Raw genomic sequence first — 23,229 nt, 5'->3', positions numbered from 1 at the left:
AATCTGATTGGTTTAAATGAGTCATGTGACTCATTTAAACCAATCAGATTTCAATCTATGTGGCACAGATCTGGCTCAGGCTAGATCTGTCTACCAGTGTAAAATGGGGCCTCTGAATGGAAACCTGCATACTCCCTGTTCTCCATGGTATTGTACATGTTTTGGCACGTTTTATATTATAACAGATTCATTGTATTTCCACCTACGGTACCAGACATTTATATTTGTATTGTATAAAGTACATTCTTTTTGTATAGATTTTTGTGTTTGCCAAATAAGTCATAATTAGCTTTATTAAATGCTATGTGATGTACATAATAGTCACATTTTGACGTAGTTTGAATATATTAAGTGGTCCTTATTTTCAATAACATAGCAGCTATTTGCATGCCAGTCTTTGTTCATAATGTCGTATTTGTTAGTGGTCTTATTTATTATTGCTTTTGATGACAATGGATTTTTATTTTTTTGCATCTTATCCAGGAACCTCAAGTACTTGGTATTACAGTGGATTATCTCCACTATGTTCAAAAGTAGGTCACCTTTTTTGAAAGGCCTTGTGATTTTCATATGTCCAGTTTCCAATGTTCTGCTATGTTGGAACATTTATGGTATATATCAACAAATGCCACAAACCCTAGTGTACGATACTTTTAAGGCTTATCAAGAAAAATAGTTATTATTCAAAGATATTGTAAACACCTGCTGAAGGGTGATGCAGGGCACTTGTCGGATGGTTCATTAAAGGTCCTTAAATTGTGCATGTTTATGTTGAAAAGTGAATAAAGATGTGAATACAGAGACCTCTTCATCTCCCCGTCTAGAATACCAATTTACAAAAATATATATGTGTTTACATATAAATGATAATCAAGTTTTCCATTTTGTTTTTTATTTGATAACAAAAATGGACATTCCTACACTGAACACAAATTGCAAAAGAAAAGAAGTAACAATACAAAATGGTACAGTTTTGTTCGACAGATAATTGTACAGTATAAATTGATACAATACTGTGTTTTATTTTATTTTATTTGTCTATATTTGGCACTTGACCACAAGATGCTACTGAATCAAGTATCGGACTGAAGTACTTTCGTCAGCAAGTTGAAATGGCAGTGGAGACTCGAGAGGTTTTGGGGAATAGAGTTGCACTTTTCCTTCCCAGTTGCAGTTATATTCCTTTTTTGGAATTTTGAGTTCATGCTTTTGCATTCAGGTGTGAAGCATACCCAATGTACTACTAGAGCACTAGTTCTCAAACATCTTCATATATCAGAGACGCCCAAATTGATATGTATTTGGCCACCACGGACTGCCATTTGAATAGCTTTTGTAACAGGAATGACCAAGACATCTTGTCAACATTTTTTGTAGCCCTTCTACAAGCTCACAGCACCCTAAGAGCTTGAAACCTATGGATTTTGCTTTACTTTATCCTATCTGATTGTCACCCAAGTGGTGTTCTAAATCCCTTTAGATTTCGTATCTGTAATCCTGCCATCATCTGAACCGGGCGATCATGCAAACAAACGTTTCCACTCAACACACTGGGAAAGAAAAGTGCACATGATGTCAACATCAGCTTAAACTTGGTTCCAAATGACATTTGCTCTGGAGCTTATAGTTCTGTTGATTGTTCCGTTTCTTTGCCTTTTGACATCACTCACATACACCATTCCCACGAGCAGACATCACTCACATACACCATTCCCACGAGCAGACAGCCGGCGGAACTGGTATTTCTAAAGTAAAGTATGCTTTAACGGTTAAACCTGACCTTATTCCTAACCTCAACCTCAGTAAAACTATGCCTAAACCTATCCCTATACCTAGACTTAACCCCAGTAAAACTATGCCTAAACCTAACCTTATTTCTAACCTTATTCTCAGTAAGGTCGGCGGAGAAATCGAGGGGCGAGATGGTTTAGGGGCGACCGTACCCGTTACCCACAGAAGCACTAGAATATTAGAGCTCAACCAATGCCAGATTTGTGGTCCTTAGATTAGATGTTTTGACCGATGTGTGCAAAACACTTTTTTTAGTTTGTCAAAACATAAGCCCACAATGCGCCTTGCATCAGGTTGTGAGCTTAAAAAATAAATAGAAAAAAGGTCTAAAATCTTAACATTTTCACCTCCAATGACAACCAAAATGGGACACCAGATCAGCTATTGCTGATACAAATGTCAAAAAGGTCAAAAAACGGGGACGATGACGGTCTGGCTCTAATAAATATACCAGCTACCCTTTCCTGCTGATATGCAGTCAGTGAATGATGCAATCGGTACATGATCTGTATGTAGCCCGTGGTGCACTTGCAATAACTGAAGCCATTTTCTTAATGCCAAATGTAATATCATTACTAAATTATATACACTATTATGTAGCAATGAATGTTCAAAGTGTTATGCATAGCAAAAATGTGTGGTCCCTTCCACCCCCAGCCCCCCACACCCATCCCATACAATTTCTAGCATAAATATGAATATACTGTACAATTCATCTCAATAAAATTAATAATTTAAATGGTCAAAACCATAAAAGTGAATGTATTTCATCGTGGCAAAATTCCCCCACACTAACAGAGTTGGTAAGAATATATTATTTCTATTCTCTTGATTATACATTCCTTGAAGAGGATTACACCTCCTGTGTCTTTATATGTTGTTTGTCAACGTCTTGCATATTTAACATAAGGTTTGCATTTGTGCCGGTTTATATTCTTAGACAGTCCATGTACGGACATCCAACTTGCATTTAACCCATTTCGACCAGATACCAGATTCTACAAATGTCTAAATCATGATAGTTTTCAGAAAAACGTATGTCAAGGAGCCCCAGAATTATATGTAATTGGCCGCCGACCCCCATCTGAAAATATGTTGTTCCAGGGACCCCCCAGAAGCAAAGATTTGAGTTAAAAACGTTCTCTCTGAAGATTTGCGTCACATTTTCACGATTTTTAAAAAATAGCACAGAGTGCTTGTAGATCTGCTATTTTTCAATAGCTAAAGTGTAACATAATGCTTTAAACACTAAAAGGGGTTCCCGTTCAGAATGGGTTAAATGTCATTTGCAATAAATAGCCTGGTGGTGTGATGATGTGATGTCCAGGATGCCCCCCCCCCCCCCCCCCCCCCCCCCCCTTCGAGGTTAAAATATGAGTCCATTTTGATTTGTTGTCACATTGTTTTAAACATATTTTTGTAAACAGGAAAAAAACAAAATTGTCTATAGGTGAAACTACGTTTCCCAGACATCCCTTGTACATATCCATACAGAGTAAGTCATGAACATTTGTAGTCTCACGGCTGGTACAGTGCACTGAATCCAGTGTTCACATGTAGTCAAGACAACAGAACAATGGAGATCAGTCAATACTTTCTAAATTACCTGCAGACCGCCATATACACAACTTGAGAGCAATGTCTTAAAAAATACAAACAAAATAAAAACAAATGTTAAACAGATAAAAGGTAATAAAACAACAGAGAACTTGGATTAGGGCTCAAACGCTGGAGGTCGTTTTTAAATAACCTCACGTCTCTGCTGGGACAATCTAAACTATACAATTCACAACAACCACACACATGACAGTATGGATTCTGTGTTCAAAACTAAAAAGCAAAAGTCTTTTGATGGTATCAGAGTCCTCCTTCTTCCATCACAGATGTTGTGGGATCCTTGTTTGTTGGAACTCGAGCGTTTTCACCGAGCGAGGGAGAAGAGAGAGGCATGCGCATGTTTTGTCTGTGAGAGATTGAATATCCTGCGTTTCATAAAGCACGGGACAGCATTAAACCGTGTACTGTACAAACATTAACTTTCTTCATGTAGTATGATCAGCTTTGGTATGTGTAGCACGTACAATAACGTGTTGCTGTGCGTTTGTGTAAGTATGTGTACTGTAGTCCCTTACATGTGCCTCAACTCTGCACAAAATGTCCTCGTCAGCTCAAGGCTAAAGCGATGCGATGTTAGGAATCACTGTTGGGGTCGAGTGATTTTGGAATTGTAGTTGAGTTAAATCGAACCACAGCGGGGGGGAAAGAAGTCCATTTGGTGTCGTCTACTGTGCACTGCTGGGGTCACACTGAAGCAGCCGTACGATGGATGGGTCATTCTTAGCTCCCTCCACAAACTCCTCTAGGGACAGTTTACCTGAGAGAGACAGAGACAGTTCATTTGGTTATTATATTATTGACTAATCAAGATAATCTGACATCTTTCTGGGAAACCTGTAGACTCGTAGAGTATAGCAAGAATAGTTTTAATTTAAATCCTTCATTTTGTTATCATTAATCCTTCTCTCCCCTCACCCTGTCTCCCCTAAATGGTTCATTACATAGATTGTACATTACATGTACATTACATTTACCCATTCATACACCGATGGCAGCGGAAACCATGCAAGGCACCAACCAGCACATCAGGAGCAATTAGGGTTTCAGAGTCTTGCTCAAGGACACTTCGACACCAACTCTGGGGGAGCCTGGGTTCGAACTGGCAACCTTGCGGTTACCATCCAACCACTCTACCCCTGAGCCACCGCCACCCCAGTCCCCTAATGTGAAGAACGCGTCATAACAAACAATAAACACACGCACGACAACAGTCGATGTGACAATTGCATCGAGACAAGTTTTCTTTTTTTGCCTAAACGGAAAACTTGAATAAAGTTTATAAATATTGATAGCCAGGATAGTGGGCGGACAGGAAATGGGGAGTGACACGCAGCAAAGATCAGGACTCGAACCCGCGACACACAGGTGCCTGGACTACCGCTACACTAGCCGTCTGGGCCAAACTAATTATGTCTAACCACTTTAGACCTGAGGATTCTACAAATCCTGAGTGTTCAGAAAAACCTCATGTTTCTATGTCAGTCGTTCTCAAACATTTTCATGTCAAGGACCCCCAAAAATTATATGTAATTGGCCGCCAGTCCCCATCTGATAATATGTTGTTCCAGGGACCCCCCCAGAAGCAAAGATTTGAGTTAAAAACTGAATTGAATATATATTCAAAGATGTGCACCACACTTTCACGATTTAAAAAAAGAATAGCAGTTCTACAAGCTTGTAGCGCGGCATGAGCTTGTAGATCTGCTATTTTTCAATAGCTAAAGCATAATGCTTTAAACACCAAAAGGGGTTTCCGCCCAGAATGGGTTCAAGTGAGAACGTCTTACCATCTCGGTTTGTGTCCATCTGCCTGAAGATCTTCTCTGTGCGTTTCTCCGGTGTGGATTCATCCTCAGGCATCTTCATTACTGATGACACCATCTTGTAGATGGCCTGAAGATGGGGGGGACATTTCCATTTAGTGGATTGCAAAAACTTTGTCATGTCAATTATACCCCCATGTATTTGGTCACGACGGACTCTCAGACGGAAAAGATTTTGTCCTGTTGAAATTCAAATGTTTTTCCAAGTAAAAACTATCATCCAGCCGTATAGGGTTTGATGCTTCCGGTATATCACCCGCGTAGAGTCCACGTGGGCCGTGGCCCAGTCAGTTTAGATCTGGCCCAGTCTAACTTCGAAGAGAGATAGAAAGATAGCCTACTTTGGCAGCGCTTGTGCATGCAAATGTCTGTTTGGTAGCAAACTACAGCATGCAAGCTGCCTTTGTTTTAAATCGTCCCCCATTAGCACGTCGGCAAAATCGTTCACACCTATCGGCCGGAGATTTATACCTCTATAGCAAGAGCTATTTAACAACAATCTTTTTTGTTTTAACTAAAAATGTAACTTACAACAGCTTTAATGAATTTACATGCCAATATTAAGTGTCTAGAGGGAAGCAGAATGCCTTTTTAGACAATGTCCAGGGCTTAATGTTGTGCTGAATAAGAGTTTTTCCATCTTCTTAAAGCAACACTAGAGCTGTTAAGTACACACACAAGGGAAAACGCTTTGTAGAATTGCATAGTTGCTTGTTGTCATGCTGAGTCAAAAGGAAGACCCGAGGCTGTGAGGAGGAGTTTGTTCTACAAATACACCATGGATAAGTGCAGTGCAGACGACCTGAGAGAAAAAGTGCTATTTTTCACTCAAATTACACAGTAGTCGTTTTGTTTCTGCTGTGGGAAACTCAAATGGGGGCAGAACAGATGATGGACATGGACATTATCCAGTATTATCCAGTCTGTGTAGAAGCTGATAGAGCAAAACATTGCAAAAGATTCATCAGCAACAACATGGTTACTGGTATTAAGGTAAGAAGACAGAGACATGGTTACTGGTATTAAGGTAAGAAGACAGAGACATGGTTACTGGTATTAAGGTAAGAAGACAGAGACATGGTTACTGGTATTAAGGTAAGAAGACAGAGACATGGTTACTGGTATTAAGGTAAGAAGACAGAGACATGGTTACTGGTATTATGGTAAGAAGACAGAGACAGACTAAACAAATAAAAATAAAAAAATAAGAAAAAGAGACTAAAAGTAAAAATTACAACAAATGAACAAACAAACAAAGTTGATGCCATGTCAGGACATTGACTGACACACACACACACACACACACACACACACACTCGAACCCGGGCTCCCCCAGAGTTACTGTCGAAGTGTCCTTGAGCAAGACACTGAACCCCTAATTGCTCCCGATGTGCTAGTTGGTGCCTTGCATGGTTTCCGCTGCCATCGGTGTATGAATGTGTGTGTGAATGGGTGAATGAAATGCACAATCTCTGTAAAGCGCCTTGGATAAAGGCGCTATATAAATGCACCATTTACCATTTACCATATCACTACGCCCAAAAAATAGTTCCATGTGATAGAGGGGTCAAAGTTCAACGAAAGTCACGCTAATATATAAAAAAAAAAGGTCAACAATACAAATTACGTTCGTTTTGTGGATTAATTTACTTTTACTGCGTGGCCCCAGTGCCCCCCACAACATGACCGGAACTACTTAATATTCACTAAAACCAGAGCAGAACTCCCACCACGGGACACGGGGCAATCAATTAATACAGTTGCAACCACTATATTAATGGCAAGTATTTCATACAACTTAAGTTAAAAAAATCTGAACTATCCCTTTAAACAACTAGTCGACTATTCAACTAGTAAATCCACTAGTCAACCTCGTTGGTACTAGTTAACTAGTTGATAAGAAAAAAAAAGTTTTTGTTTTTTGTAGGCCTCAAGATCAGGTAGATTATAGTTATAGTCACCAATGTACAAATATTTATTTCCCCCCCAAAAAAACAAAAAATACATAGGTAGTTAAACAACTAGTCGACTAGTAAACTAGTCAACTAGTAAAAATGACTAGAAGTGAATGCCCTATTAAACACACACACACACCGTTACGATCTCCAGCATCTCGGCCTTGCTGATGTATCCATTCCCGTCCAGGTCGTACATGCTGAAGGCCCACTTCAGCTTCTGGTCCAGGCGCCCGCGCGACGTCACGCTCAGCGCGATGATGAACTCCCTGAAGTCGATGGTGCCGTCGCCGTTGGCGTCGAACGTGCGGAACACGTGCTCGGCGAACTTGGAGGCGTCGCCGTACGGGAAGAAGTTGCCGTAGATCTTCTTGAACTCCTCCATGGAGAGCGCGCCGCTGGGACAGTCCCGCAGGAAGCCCTTGTACCACTCCATGATCTCGTGCTCCGTGAAGTCCGTGTTCTCCATCAGGTCCTGCATGATCTCCGGACGGAGCTTGCTGTTCTGTTTGCCCATTGTGACCGACCGATGGATGCTGCAGCTGCTGCTGTGCTGTGTTGACGAGGTTGATGGATCCTTTAAACTGTGACAGAGCGGGGAGGGGGGAGAGAGAGAGAGAGAGAGCGCTCATTAGGAAGTGGAACAAGGCATTTATGTGAACTTGAGAGTATAGAAGATTAGGCGAGGAGGAGAGGAGAGGAGAGAAGGATGGCGAGATGAGATCGGTACAGCAAAAGACAATAAGACACTCACTGTAATAAATAAACAGATGAGCGACCGGAGGCAGAGCGACAAGCTTAAAAAACACGGTTTGATATACAGACGCAGCGTTTCAGAATCGGGATGAGTCACAGCACAGCAAGCACATACACTCATGCTGCTGCACAAGACCACCAAACGCTACAAGCTGCTCAACAACCACAGCTTGAAGAGACTTTTCTGATAACGCAGAATGTCTTCTAAACTGCTGCAGGCATGCTCTGTGTCTGTCTTTGCAGAACTTCCTGTAACAAACTTGCGTGTAAGCTTTAACGTCACCACAACCAGCGCTTTTGTTAAATCACACACCGCTTGACATATTTAGCGTTTTCTCTTTTGATGATGCATTCGGCATGATCTCCCACATGCAAACAGCAGCTAAGAGAAAAAAGAAGAAAATACATCATTCTCAAGAGTCAAATAAACACAATATTTATACACACTCACTGGCTCAACCTATGGGTGACGTCAGACAGCCCTAATCCTCCCATATGTCGACGTTGTGCAATATAAAAGATAATCACTCCTGAAATTAATGGCTTGGGAGAAAACTGGAAATAAAAGCTTAAAATGGAGTTTATAAATCCTATCCTTAATGTTCTCAGCACTTTCTCCATGCAGGACAGCTGGCTACTAGTGACGTACGGATGACGTACGTACGGCGATATCGATATCCGATATAATTAATTGCTGTTATAGCCGATATAACCGATGTGACGAGGCCGGTATGATCTCATTCTGTGTTAAAAAGGCTTATAAACTGAAACTGAATTTGAAAAAAGCAATACCTCTTCATTCCAAAGCTAGTAGGGACGCATCGTTATTGAAATGTTGGCCCATAATATCCCAACATAAACAGCTTGAATGCAGTACCGTATATATTTATTAAAACATGTTCCAACTTGTTGACTCCTTTGAAAGCTTCCCCAGAAAACACTGATAGAATTTGCAGGAAAAAAAGGCCTACTATAATATGGTGAAAGAAATGCTAAATGCCACTCCTTCCCAAGCCATTATACATGCCATTATACTGAACTTGAACGGAGTATTTTGCGTTGAACAAATTTGTTTAGAAATCCACGTCGTTACACCTGCATTCTCCACTGGCTAAAGAGTGCTGGGTTGCACCCCGAAAATAGCAGATCTACAAGCTCTTGTGAGCTTGTAGGTCTGCTATATTTGTCCAAAAGTGCCCTCTTACGGGAAACACAGTATAGACTAAGTACAGGTAAGAATAGAGAGGTACTCCTATGCTGCATTCAGCAGTATCTGGATAATATAATAAAAATCACACCCATGTGAACTGAGTTGTGCAACTCCTCTCCCCCTGCCTCTCCCGCTCTCTGTAATTAGCAAGCAACAGTGCAACACTATCTCTCTCTCTCTCTGTTTCTGGCACAACAGCGCCACTTTTGCCCCTACTGGTACTCTAAACATAGTCACATAGGTTAGGACGGACATTGCTGTTCCTTGGAGTGGTTGCACCACTCAAAAATGTACAATCAGTCTAACAGTGAGAGATATATATTACAGTGAATATATGCCTGATATACATCTATTGTGAGTGGATATATGAATGGATATACAGTACAGACTATCACTTTGACTATGATCTCATCATTTCTGAAATGGGACTCTGAGCCCTACCGCACACCAGATCAAGTCATTTCCCCAAATTCAAGGTACCAAAAGTTAACTCTGAACTTAGTAGATCTGCTTTTAGATTCTGTGGCCCTAATACATGGAATGACCTGCAAACTACATTAAAAAATTGACCACATTGGTACCCCTGGGTCGTTTTAAAACCTTGGTGAGCATACAGATCCCCACAATATGTAACTGTTTTTAGATCATTTTGAAATTTGTCTAGGCTTCTATTTGTAACCTATATGTAATTCACATGTATACATTTAGTTTTCTTTTTCCTGATCTTCTGATGTATTGTGATGTTTTTTGTATGATATTGTATTACTCGACGACACTGACAATGAGTTTGATTACTCAGTGTAATTTCGAGAATACATAAAACTGAATGAGAGAGAGATATATGAACAGGCCTTTTAGCAGTATATAGATAGTACGTACCAACATGAGTATAGTACCCAATGAGTAATGAATAAACCTTACAAACGTTATCCTCAAAAGCGCAAGCATCTGTCACGGCTATGTGGCGTACATCCCAGTAGTCCATGTGCAAGTGTGCCAGAGTCAAGCAGGAGTCATTAATCCCAGAGAGCGGAACAGACAGTGCAGGTCTTAACTTAAGTTCTCGTGTGGCAGAACGTTAGGCTGTGGTTGTGGAGCCTGACGGCTACTAGTAGCACTGGCACAGACCACCAACCCTGTGCACCGGGAGAGAGGGAGAGGGGAGGGGAGGGAGGGGGTGGCTCTGTGGCTCAATGTGCTACTCATCCCCGCTTGCACACAGATAGCAGGATGTAGAGGAGTAGAGCCCGTTCTAAGCTTAGCGCGGGGATAATGACAGATAGCATCAACAATGTTGGGTCAGGCAGGCTAGCTGCTGCGGCAAAGTACACGACAGAGAGAGAGAGAGAGATCACTCCAACACGGGACATCTGATCTGTCATGTCACCTGTCTATTCGCAGCCATGTTGGTGACTTCTTGTTCTTACAGCATGTTTAGATTTCAAACCATAATAATGAAAGCCTATATAAGTTTCACAAATTGATGGCTTGAAAGAGAAAAAAAGAAAAATCCATCATTTTATAAATATTACTTTGATGCCCAAAGCGCTATTATGTATGCATTTTATAGATTGTGTTCTACAGTATTCAGCATGGGGTTTTAATCGTCCACATTTTGCACATGGACGAGTGTTAGTTATGTTCCTTGTTCTGAGTGTTGCTTGATAATTAGTCATGTAAAAAGTTTGGCAGGGCAGGGAGTTGTTGAGTTGCAACACAGTAGCCTACATTGTTCTATATACCAATGCCATGAGACATACTGTATGTCTCTCAGTCAAACTCACATGATTCTCTAAAGATAAGTGACAACCTGTCCATTCATTTCACATATATTCACATATTGTCATCTTAAATATGGGGCCAGAGCCCCCTATGTGTTGTCCGTCAAATTGCAGATGGACAGAGAGAGGCTTCCGGACTCCTCTCAAATCTCGTGAGAGTTTGTTGCTGGGATAAAGAATAAAATAAATGTCGATAACAAAGTAGATTTTCTCCTGATTCGTCTTGCTAAAGAAGCCATTTTAGTATGAATACCATGGACTCTAAAATCCAACTCATCATCCTGACCTTTATTTACAAACCTGATGAGTCATCAATTTATATTCAGAAACTGTCTGATGAGTGCATCCATTTTGTTTCATGCATAAACTCTGTCTGATGATGGCATCAGTTTATTTCATTCATAAACTCTGATGAGTGAGCATCAGTTAATTCCATTCAGGACGAGAACCCCTTTTGGTGCCATTTTTGAAAAATCTTTAAAATGTGGTGCAAATCTTTGAACATATATTCTTTCAGAGCGAACGTTTTTAACTCAAATATTTGCTTCTGGGGGGGTCCCTGGAACAACATTTTCAGATGGGGGGTGGCCAATTACATATAATCTTTGGGGGTCCTTGACATGAAAATGTTTTGAGAACGACTGACATAGAAACAGGCGTATTTCAGAAAACGGTCATGATCAAGATGACATTTGTAGAATCGTCCTCAGGTCTAAAACTCTAAATGGGAAATTTTCATTCATAAACTGTCTGATGATGGCATCAGTATATTTCATTCATAAACTGTCTGATGATGGCATCAGTATATTTCATTCATAAACTCTGTCTGATGAAGGCATCAGTATATTTCATTCATAAACTGTCTGATGAAGGCATCAGTATATTTCATTCATAAACTGTCTGATGATGGCATCAGTATATTTCATTAATAAACTGTCTGATGATGGCATCAGTATATTTCATTCATAAACTCTGTCTGATGATGGCATCAGTATATTTCATTCATAAACTGTCTGATGATGGCATCAGTATATTTCATTCATAAACTGTCTGATGATGGCATCAGTATATTTCATTCATAAACTCTGTCTGATGATGGCATCAGTATATTTCATTCATAAACTGTCTGATGATGGCATCAGTATATTTCATTCATAAACTCTGTCTGATGAAGGCATCAGTATATTTCATTCATAAACTGTCTGATGATGGCATCAGTATATTTCATTCATAAACTGTCTGATGATGGCATCAGTATATTTCATTCATAAACTGTCTGATGAAGGCATCAGTATATTTCATTCATAAACTGTCTGATGATGGCATCAGTATATTTCATTCATAAACTGTCTGATGATGGCATCAGTATATTTCATTCATAAACTGTCTGATGATGGCATCAGTATATTTCATTCATAAACTCTGTCTGATGATGGCATCAGTATATTTCATTCATAAACTCTGATGGCACCACTTGTTTATCCTCTTCTATAAAATAAGTAACTAGTACATCTCACTGTCTGTTGTTTTGGATTACTATTGACTCGGGTGAACTGCATTGCACAAACTGCACATGACTACTAGGCCGGATGATGAATGATGAATGATTAATATTAATTGTTGATAGGCAATTGAAATATAATATATCATTCATAATTATATTCACTCACTGGTAATAAACTGCACATTTATACTTGCATTTGATTGTCTCTCTTCACTCCTTTCCCATTCCGGTCACCCTTACTGCTGTTGCTACTATGACGCTTGTATTATCTTATTCTTATCTAAAACAAAGAATGGAACACATTTGTCAACAATTGATTGCTGTGGCCACCATACAACCGATAACTCGACATTTAAAGTACTAGAGCGGTGGGAAGCCTGTGTTGTGATGTCACAACAGGCCAGATCCATATATGGAGATATAGGGGTGGTCAGGTGGCCCAGAGCCCGGGCAGAGTCTTTTGTGCCGCTTCTGGACAAACCTGGAAATGCATGGCCCGCCCAGTTATTATGCATGTGTCCCCGTTATGCCCATATATGGAGTTCTTTGTCACGCATGCCAAATGAGGCTTTTGTGCTGGTTCTGGACAACCATCTGTAAATGCAGAGTACCCGTTCCACCCATCCGTCTGTGTCCATTTTATGCCCATATATGGAGATTTCTGTATGTGTCTCTCTGTGTCCCTTTATTCCTATATATGGAGCTCTGTGATAGGCTTGCCCAAATATGAAGTGTTGTGATGTCAGAACAGCCCAATTTATGGGGTTTCTGTGTCAGGTAGGGCTGACCCAAAAAAATCGATTAATCGATGTTCAATCGATACGCACGGGAATCGATTTTTAAATTTTGAATCGAATAGTCATTAAAAAAAAAGCGGCCGCTTTTGGTCCGCGAGACGGCCCCGTTTGGTCCGCGAGCCATGCTCGCGCCTCGCAGCACCGCAACGCCTCCTCCCCTCTCGGCTCACTCGTGGTGGTAACAACAAGGAAGTCAACACACACACACACACACAGCAGCCTGCACTCATGCCGCCACAAAAGAAATCTAAAGTGTGGTTGCATTTTAGAATATGCAAGGAGAACAAAGAACACATATGGGATGGCCCAAGTGGGGCGAAAAATCCGCGGCGAAAAATCCGCGGCGAATCACGCATGGGACAGGGGAAACACCAAAAAAAGCACCAGTCCTGGAGCTCCAGTCGCGCTAATTTGAGCCGCGGTCATCCACACTTTTCTACCCCAAGAAAGAGCCTCGTCGGAAGGGTCTGAGAGCGGCGTAGACCGCGGCGCAAATTAGCGCGCCTGGAGCTCCAGGACTGGTGCTTTTTTTGGTGTTTTCACATCTGAGTTTCAATCGGAAGAGAAGCTTTGATTATAGGCTATATATTTTATTTTTTTGAGAGGTAATGCCTGCGTCAGGCAGTTGACTTGTTTTATTAAGCCTAATTATTTGTGCGTCACTGCTTTCATGAAGGCTTATCGTTTAAAATAAATGATACCAATCCAAGCATGACTTTCTCTCCGCTATAACGTTGTTTAAACCAAAGAGTCACTGCTCGCATCGCAGCCGCGCCTCGCATCGCGCACGCACGCACCCCCCCCCCCCCCCCCCCCCCCCGTTGGGTTTCGAAGCGTCGAAGTTCGAAACAAATTAATATCGATTAATCGATCATTAAAAACGTAATCGAAGGTCAGCCCTAGTGTCAGGCAAGCCCAAATGGAGTGTTGTGATGTCAGAACTGGCCAGCTCCATATAGGGACCATGGACAGGGCCTTTACAGATCCCGTGCACAGGCCTTTTGGCACTGCACCCCCTGCGGGGGTGTGGAAGTGGAACGCGTGTGTCGAATTTGAAGTTGTGCATTACACACGTACAGTATACAGACAAACAGAAACAAGGTGCATTTATAGATAATAATTGATAGATGTCCATGTTAATATTCCAGGCTCTTCCCTCAGTGTACAACCATAACACGCCATGTACCTCTTTTTTTCCTTCTTTTTTTAAAGAACGAAGTGAAGGGAGGGAGAAGAGATCAAAGTGCACTTGAACATGTCTAGGACAATTGCAGCCTAAGAAGGACTCAGCTATTTCTGGGACCTCAATGCTTTGAGACCACGGCCAACTACAATTAACCTTTAAGGCTCTTACACCTGACGCTACTAGAAAGCCAATGACGACACGGTTGCATAACCAGCGGCACGGCTGAACTCCGAGTCCTAATGTCACTGGTCATAGCCTTATGGTCAAGAACTGGGCGAGAGCAAAGAACAACAGGGCTCTAGGTAAACTTTCTGATCCGTGTCTGAGAAGATCAAAGGCTGCGATAGAGAAAGGCTTTGACCTCAAACTGTAGGCGTATTAGCCAGACAAGAACAGACCGTCACTCTCACGATAAAAACACATGTCATCAGAGGACACGGTCACTCTGGAAATCTAGGACAATAATAACTAAGACAATTAACTAAGAAAACCTTACATTTTTAGAAGAAAGTTGGTGTTGTGGCTTTATATATTGTCAATTACTTGCATGAGAGGAGGAGGTGAGGTGGTGGAGTTAGTTGCTTTAGCTTAGCAGACAGTTTGAGGGTCCATTGCTGTATATAGTTGAGACCTGCATTTCTCATTGGCTGTACAGACAACCTATCGTCCTGATTGGCTACCTCGTCTCTAGGCAACCACACGTTTTTCCTCTAGCTGACCTCTCAGCCATGGGATGTAAGGCAATTGATGTCATCAATTCTTGTTTAACATTTTCTATTGGTTCAATATTTTAGAAACAACACAGACGTAATGGGTGTTCAATAGCACGGATTTATGCAACGGGAAAAAAATCAAAAACCTCAAAAATTGAGTTAGGTGGTTTCCTCCCGAGTCCCGACAGCAACAATATCCAGCAATGGCCATGGAGTTGGAGACAGCTTTATTCTGGGTAGTTACTTGCGCAAGCAGAGCGCACATTGCCGCGCAAGTAATAGTTTCGCTCGGTCCGTATGCACCGTCCCAGCCAACCCGCCACTTTTGATGCGTATGCAAATAACGTAAGAAATATGTGGATTAAAGGACCCAATGCCAGAGTGTAATTGGTCTTCGATTGTGATGTAATGACCATATGTTTTAGTGTTGGGAGGATTAAAGGTAATGTTCCTCTGTATACATGTATGTACCCTGGTCCCAGCAAATCAGGCACAATTTGCTGTTTTATTTGCATACGCATCAAAAGTGGCGGGTTGGCTGGGACGGGTTTTTGGCGCAAAGTAACCACAGTATACCGCTAATCAACTTACAAATTACATATATATATAGTATATGTATGACTAGCTCTCAATGATGACGTAAGAAATATGGTCATGTATGTAATCTGGTCCCAGCAAATCAGGCACAACTTGCTGTTTTATTTGCATACGCATCAAAAGTGTCGGGTTGGCTGGGACGGTTTTTGGCGCAAAGTAACCACAGTATACCGCTAATCAACTTACAAATTACATATGTATAACTAGCTCTCAATGATGACGTAAACATAAAATATACCGCTAATCAACTTACAAATTACATATACATACAGATACATAGTATATGTATAACTAGCTCTCAATGATGACGTAATAAAGATGTGGATTAAAGGACCCAATGCCAGAGTGTAATTGGTTTTCGATGGTGACGTAATGACGATATGTTTTAGTGTTGGGAGAATTAAAGGTAATGCTCTTATGTATACAACTATACATGTATGTAATCTGGCACCACTGCCATATCAGGCACAAGCAGTCATTACGTAACATGCATAAAGTAGGTAGGTAGCAAATAGTTAAACCTAATCAACATTTCAACCGTTCCTTCACAGAGAAACTGAGATTTGACAGTTTGTAGCGGTAGAAAGTACTTGCGCGCTCTGCTTGCGCACTAGTAGGCCTACTAGTGTGCAACAAGCAAGTATGCACTCGACAGAGTGCAGTTCTAGTTTAAAATGTGTTGCATTATGTGTTACGTAGGGCTGTAACGTAACGATACATTTTAACAGCGATACGATACGTATCACGATACATGGTTTACGATACATGGACGATATTGGTTCATTATGGCGATCTGATGCGATTCAATGATCATTGATTTGAAATCTATTAAAATACATTGACAAAAAGACATTGACATTATTTTTAAATAATTAACCTTTTTCATTTTAAAAATTGCTAAATACCACACAAAAATTTAGTATTTATTGATACAATTGATAATTTGCATAGCAAAACGATTCGATACAGATTATCTACATTGCAAAACCATACGATACAAAGTCAATGTTGCTGTTTTCATTTTGATATACTTCGATTCTTGAAATTAACATGTGCATTGATATCATTTGTGCAGAACTGGGCACTCAAAAAGGCTATAATGTGGATGGACACAACCAGTCCACTGAGCATGAACTTAAAATGACAAACAGAGACGATATTTATGGTGCTCGTCCTTATGCCGTAACGCAATAGGGATCATTCCTGGCAGAGCAAACTGAAGGGATTCCTCTCAGGTCATCTACACTTACATAACAGGCAGAAAGAAGACTCCATTTATAACCTGCAGGTACTGTAGGCTAGGCTAAAGCTTCTTAGACCAAGAGCCCCTCAAATAATCCAAGAGGCAAGAATAAAGAATGCAAACAAGAGAAGAAAAAGCAGGCATTAAAAGCACAGAGCCACAGTGGAGGAGGACAGGACAGAGGCCTGATTGTGGACAGAAAGTTTCCATTTGACACACATCATGAATGACACAGTCATGATGAAATATGATCCAGCTCTCTGACCAGGTTGGTTGCAGGGATGAGGTCATTCATTCACCACCTGATAGACGAGCAATTAGTTGGTGTACTCAACATGTCCGGGTTCACCTTTTGGCTACTAGGCCAATACCAGAAAGGAAAGCAAACATTGGCACTGATGCAATGTTTCCACAAGCAACTCTCACATCCCATATAATAACTTCACACTTCAAGTTCTTCAGAATTCATACATGACTACTTTTAGACTAGTTTGGGCAACAGCATTTTTTAAGTTCATCAAATGTAATAAGTTGCCCCAATGGCAGTTACCCCTGATTTCACAGGCAACTCCTGTAGCCAGTCTAGCCACTACCAGACAGAATATTTCATAATAATAATATTTCTCTTAATTGCCTGATTTGTCCCTAAACTTGTTTTGATTTTGATACATTTGTGATACCCGTTACACATTCCAAGCCAAACCATTGGCCTCTACTTTGGTGCCGTGACGTTAACTTCTAGAGAGCAAGGAGGACTCACATTGCAAGTATCACAGTTCACGACTTCGAGGTTGCTCACTGAATCATTTCTTACTGTCACCCTGGCCTATCTCATCTGTCATTTTGTAAGGTCAGAGGCAGAGCTTGGCTGCTGCTGTCCGGGCAACCTAAAAAATGTGAGCTGAAAATTCCTAGTGTGCTTGAGACAGATGTCAGCATCCACAGGGTCTGTGACAACATGAGTTTCATTAACCACTTGATCCCTTCCCTACACATTATTGACCTGGTCCCGTAGGGTCTGTAGTGCTTGGCATAGTTGGCAACCTCCTTTTTTCCCCCTAGTCTACACCAAATCTTTTTTGCTGAAAATAGCCAATTTACAAGCTCAGAATACACTGAGACACATTTTGAGCTTGTAGAAGTAAAAAAGTTTGTGTACCATGATATGTGCAGAAGAATACCAAACGACTCGCCCCTTTACCAACTCGCCCCCGCGAAATGTTTTAATGTAGTTAACAGGTAATTTAGCATTTCCCTCCCTCTCTGAAATCTGAAATTATCTTGTATACAGATTTATTTGATTGTATAGTAGTCGATCTCTATACTCTGTAAAATTAAGAAAGAACATCATGAGATAGACGGTGACTGCTTAATTAAGTTAATTTGTTAACGTAGTTTAGTTGGCAACCTCCTTTTTTTCCCTCTACACCAAATCTTTTTTGCTGAAAATAGCCAATTTACAAGCTCAGAATACACTGAGACACATTTTGAGCTAGTAGGAAATGGTTTAAGTAAAAACGTTTGTGTACCATGATGATATATGTCGAGAATAGGGACGCTAGTGGTTAATTGAAGTCAAATGACTCTCTCACGGTTTGTAAAATTCACACATTCTGCCTCTCTACATCATGACATTAACTTTCACCACACACTAGCTACTACTCTGTGTTCACACACACACACACACACACACACACACACACACACACACACACACACACACACAATTAGAGAGCCTCCGCAAACACATGCTTATACAGACATGCCAGAGAGTCTTCTGTAAAGAACAAAAGCTATATGTTCATAATATGTCAATTGAAATGTCAATCTGCTTACAGAAGTGAACCCTGGCTCCAGTTCATCTGTCACAGTCTGCCCTGACCTCATTCTGGACCTATTACCATGTGGCTTTCTATGCAAAACATCCATATCGTCTCAGAATAGTCAATATGGTTCTTTCTCTACATTCTCTTTAGTATTTGTTTCCACTCACTTTTGTTCATTCAATTCTTTATATGGTTCCGTCTCTTTTAGCATTTGTTTCCATGGGGTGCATACTTAGTTTAGACTAGTCATTGGTTAGACATGGGTTAAGGTTAGGTTTAGGTGTGCTCTTGCCCCATGGGAGGTTAGGTTTAGGGTGAGGGTTTGAGATAGTTTGTAGTCCTTAAGTTTGTAGTTGTAAGGACTAATGACTGGTCTAACCAATGACTACTCTAAACTAAGTACTGCACCCGTTTACACTCACTTTTGTTCATTCAATTATTTTGCACTCTCAGGTATTGTTTTCACCAAATGTAATTGCGCCATAATCATCATCAACCGCTCTCCTTCGTCATTCAGTGTCCTTCTCTGAAGGCCGAGTTCAAACTTCAATTCAACGGGACACACACTGCAGCACAGACGAGACTAGCTAACTACAGGGGACGCTGCCACCATACCGTGACCAGTCTGGGCCAAAATACAAGCACACAAAAACACCCACATGGACCCAATATAGAACAAGGTTTAAATTTAGAGTATACATTCAGCTTCCTAAAGAGCGTTGGAGGGACGATTCAACCACACTAAGGGGGCCATTATCTCTAGACTCCACCCTGGTGTGCCCACCACCTCCACCCTTGTGACCACCTCCACAGGTCTCGGCGGTGGAGACAGACAGCCCATGCAGCCTTTCTCCTACCTTGTTCTATCGGTATCCGGAGAACTCGCCAGTTTACCGACTCGCCGCGATTTAGTGCATTTTAGTTTTACTTCACCTTCATTTACATTGCATTGAATTGAGAGAGAGGGGATAGTTGTTTAGAGTTTACACTAGAGAAAGTAGGAATGCTAAAAGTACTGAAACAATGTAATTCATTAGTAAACATATCTACTTAGTACTTATCATTGTATACTGACCTTTTATTCATTATCTATTCTAGCTGACCACTTAATTGCACAAAATAATTTGATCACTTTGGAAATGAACTATAACATCTGTGAGTTTGACATACTACACTGATGAAGACAGCATGTTAGCATAACGATGAAGACATTGATGAAGAAATCTCGCCGCGGCGACTTGGTAAACTGGCGAGTTCTCCGGTATCCATTCTATCATCTAGCACAGTGGTTCCCAAACCTTTTCATGTCAAGGACCCCCAAATTGGCACTTAATATTAAGCTCACGGACCCCCATTTGAAAAGATATGCCAGGGACTCACCCATAAGAGAAGATTTTTACGGCTCTAGCAGTGATTCTCAACCTTTTTAATGTCAACAAGGACCCCCAGTTTGTCATGCATTTGGCATTTAATGACATTTCTATCTTTGGGACCCGCAATTTAAAGTCAAATGTTAATTTAACTTAATTTAACGTTGAGCGGTGGTGAGTAAAAACAGAGAGAAGGGCTGGGGCGGTGGTTTTCTCTTCACCGCGGCTCGTGACGTGACGTCATGTTGTAGTTCGGTGGTCACCTCACCACCGAAAATCCAGACTATGAATGAGCCTTTACAGACCCATAAGGGTCTCTATTTGGTTCCAAACTATAGCTGGGGGACCCCCTGGAACCCACTTTGGGAACCACTGATCTACCAATCAGACCCCCCCACCCTCCCATCTCTCAGTCGTGAATGTTTGTCTTCTATTTTTTCACCCCTGTCATAATCAAGTTCTTTGCCCCCCCCCCCCCCTCCCCCCAGTCACTCCCAGGCTGTGTATTTCATCATTCATTTGTCTCCATGAATCATGATGTGGTCCATCCCACCAACAGCTGCCTCACATCCTAATCAATGGTTTGACATACTACACTGATGAAGACAGCATGTTAGCATAACGATGAAGACATTGATGAAGAAATCTCGCCGCGGCGACTTGGTAAACTGGCGAGTTCTCCGGTATCCATTCTATCATCTAGCACAGTGGTTCCCAAACCTTTTCATGTCAAGGACCCCCAAATTGGCACTTAATATTAAGCTCACGGACCCCCATTTGAAAAGATATGCCAGGGACTCACCCATAAGAGAAGATTTTTACGGCTCTAGCAGTGATTCTCAACCTTTTTAATGTCAACAAGGACCCCCAGTTTGTCATGCATTTGGCATTTAATGACATTTCTATCTTTGGGACCCGCAATTTAAAGTCAAATGTTAATTTAACTTAATTTAACGTTGAGCGGTGGTGAGTAAAAACAGAGAGAAGGGCTGGGGCGGTGGTTTTCTCTTCACCGCGGCTCGTGACGTGACGTCATGTTGTAGTTCGGTGGTCACCTCACCACCGAAAATCCAGACTATGAATGAGCCTTTACAGACCCATAAGGGTCTCTATTTGGTTCCAAACTATAGCTGGGGGACCCCCTGGAACCCACTTTGGGAACCACTGATCTACCAATCAGACCCCCCCACCTCTCAGTCGTGAATGTTTGTCTTCTATTTTTTCACCCCTGTCATAATCAAGTTCTTTGCCCCCCCCCCCCCCCTCCCCCCAGTCACTCCCAGGCTGTGTATTTCATCATTCATTTGTCTCCATGAATCATGATGTGGTCCATCCCACCAACAGCTGCCTCACATCCTAATCAATGGTGCATCTGATCACCTGTGTGATTATTCTATTGATTACAATTTCAATTAATTGCATAATCCAGGTGCAGGTATAAATGTATTTCTATATGTAATCGATTAACCAGATAGTGAAAATCTGTCCATATTTTGGTATATTATATTTTATATACAGTATGATGCAAGTTTTCAAAGATCAACCATATATTTGCCATTTTGCCCCCTTGAGCTCAGTAAAAAAATGATTAGAGGGTGAGAATGTGAACTATAATTTGTCTGACTAAACCTTAGACTAAACACTCATTCCACTATACATAACATCCCCAATCTCAGGTCCTCTAGGGTGTGTAATAAGAAAGAATATGTTTTTCCTTTCACTTCCTGTTCTTATAATTCATTCTACAAAAATGAAAATGGTCGAGAAACGTATTATAAACGGAAAAACTAACGTTATTATAAAGCCCTTCTGCCATTGTAAACATTTAGACAGACGTTTAAACTTTAAATGTATCCCTCCCTCTGCCAGTCTTTTGAGACTCTGCGAATATACAAAATGGTCCAATTATACATCGATTCGCATAGTTAAATTAACTCAACAGGGATTACCGTGCAATTTTGCAAGACTGCTGGTGCATTGTCTTATCAGTTACTTAGTTATTCATCATACAAACAATAACAAACATACACCATATGCACCAGGACTCAGGAGAAACGCCATAGGCTACAACTTGAACTTCAACAATTATCGTCGCACTTCATGGCTACACATTCACAAATATATTGCTCCCATGTTCATATTGGTGCAAAAACAAACCTGCATATTAAAACCTCACCTGAGCCGTCTGCATAAAGCCTACAATTGTAGGCTAATGAACAGGAAGCAGATCATACCACCACCGCCACCTACCTCGCTTTGCAAGTTGTTGTGCCGTGTTGGGGAGGAGGGGATGTAAGTCCTGGAAGTTTAAATTTAATGATAGTCCATTGAGCTTCTTTCCTTCTTCTTCCACCGAGGTGACAGCAGAGAGTGGCTTCTTAAGTTCTTTCTGTATGTGAATAAATAAGAAGACTTTGAAGCAACAGGTTGCTGCCTGGAGATCCTCGATCGACTCCCGTTACGTTGGTTTCCAAGTCCAAAAGTATCTCCAGCAATCCAAGCCGCAGGTTGTGCAGCCGTGCAAACCCTCCTCCACTAAGCCCCACAACCCTGACGTCAGCATGGACACGTGGTGCGCCTGGAGCCAATGGAAAGACTGGCTGCGCGTTGGCCTGGCAACAAAACCACCCCAGCGCCCCGAATGATGGGGTTGACAGACCAGACAGACCCCCCAAGAGTGAAAGTTCACAGTGACCCCTTTTCCACCGGTTGGTTGGTTCCCAATGGGAAGTTGGGAACCGGTTCAGTTCTTTTTGGTTTTTAGTCCATGAGCCAGAGCTCCAAAATTGGTGGGCAACTATACCCTATATTAAATTGTTTATAGGATCAATACAAGTAAATCAATACATGATAACCCTTCCACAGTAGTAGCTTTGTCATATATTTGATTATTTTGCATATTTTCCTACATAATGCCTCATTTGCATAATTAAAAATGTAAAAATTGTAATACAATAAATCCTTGTCTTCGTGTAAGCCTACTCAATTGGGGAAGTTTAATGGTGATAACAATCTAATATAGGTATGGTTTTGCACACTCAATTCATAATTAACGTTTCA

The 23,229-nt window shown here is 41.2% G+C and overlaps 2 protein-coding genes across 5 annotated transcripts in view; one reads left to right on the top strand and one right to left on the bottom strand.

The window, feature by feature from the left end:
• LOC310865165 (uncharacterized protein) overlaps positions 1-23,229 on the top strand; it is a 468,188-nt gene that overhangs the window by 178,245 nt on the left and 266,714 nt on the right. The gene's annotated exons all lie outside the window — the stretch shown is intronic.
• LOC310873211 (neurocalcin-delta B) lies at positions 175-22,680 on the bottom strand. Of its 4 annotated transcripts, XR_014570468.1 has the most exons (5): positions 22,420-22,680; positions 7,326-7,770; positions 5,196-5,301; positions 1,686-4,165; positions 175-1,653 (listed from the first exon to the last, which is right to left on the bottom strand). XR_014570468.1 is itself a non-coding variant. In XM_083785542.1 (4 exons), the coding sequence occupies exons 2-4, from the start codon at positions 7,701-7,703 to the stop codon at positions 4,074-4,076; spliced, it is 576 nt and encodes a 191-aa protein (XP_083641668.1). In that variant the 5' UTR covers positions 7,704-7,770; positions 22,420-22,680; the 3' UTR covers positions 175-4,073. The 4 variants fall into 4 exon arrangements, 3 of the variants coding, with proteins under 3 accessions (XP_083641668.1, XP_083641669.1, XP_083641670.1); XM_083785542.1 differs by having other exon boundaries at positions 175-4,165; XM_083785543.1 differs by lacking the exon at positions 22,420-22,680 and adding an exon at positions 22,346-22,403 and having other exon boundaries at positions 175-4,165.

Source organism: Protomyctophum parallelum (assembly GCF_964188405.1).
Source record: "Protomyctophum parallelum genome assembly, chromosome: 1".
Taxonomy (NCBI): Eukaryota; Metazoa; Chordata; class Actinopteri; order Myctophiformes; family Myctophidae; genus Protomyctophum; species Protomyctophum parallelum.
The sequence above is the reverse complement of the archived record's forward strand: the minus strand, read 5'-3'. Positions and strand labels throughout refer to the sequence as shown.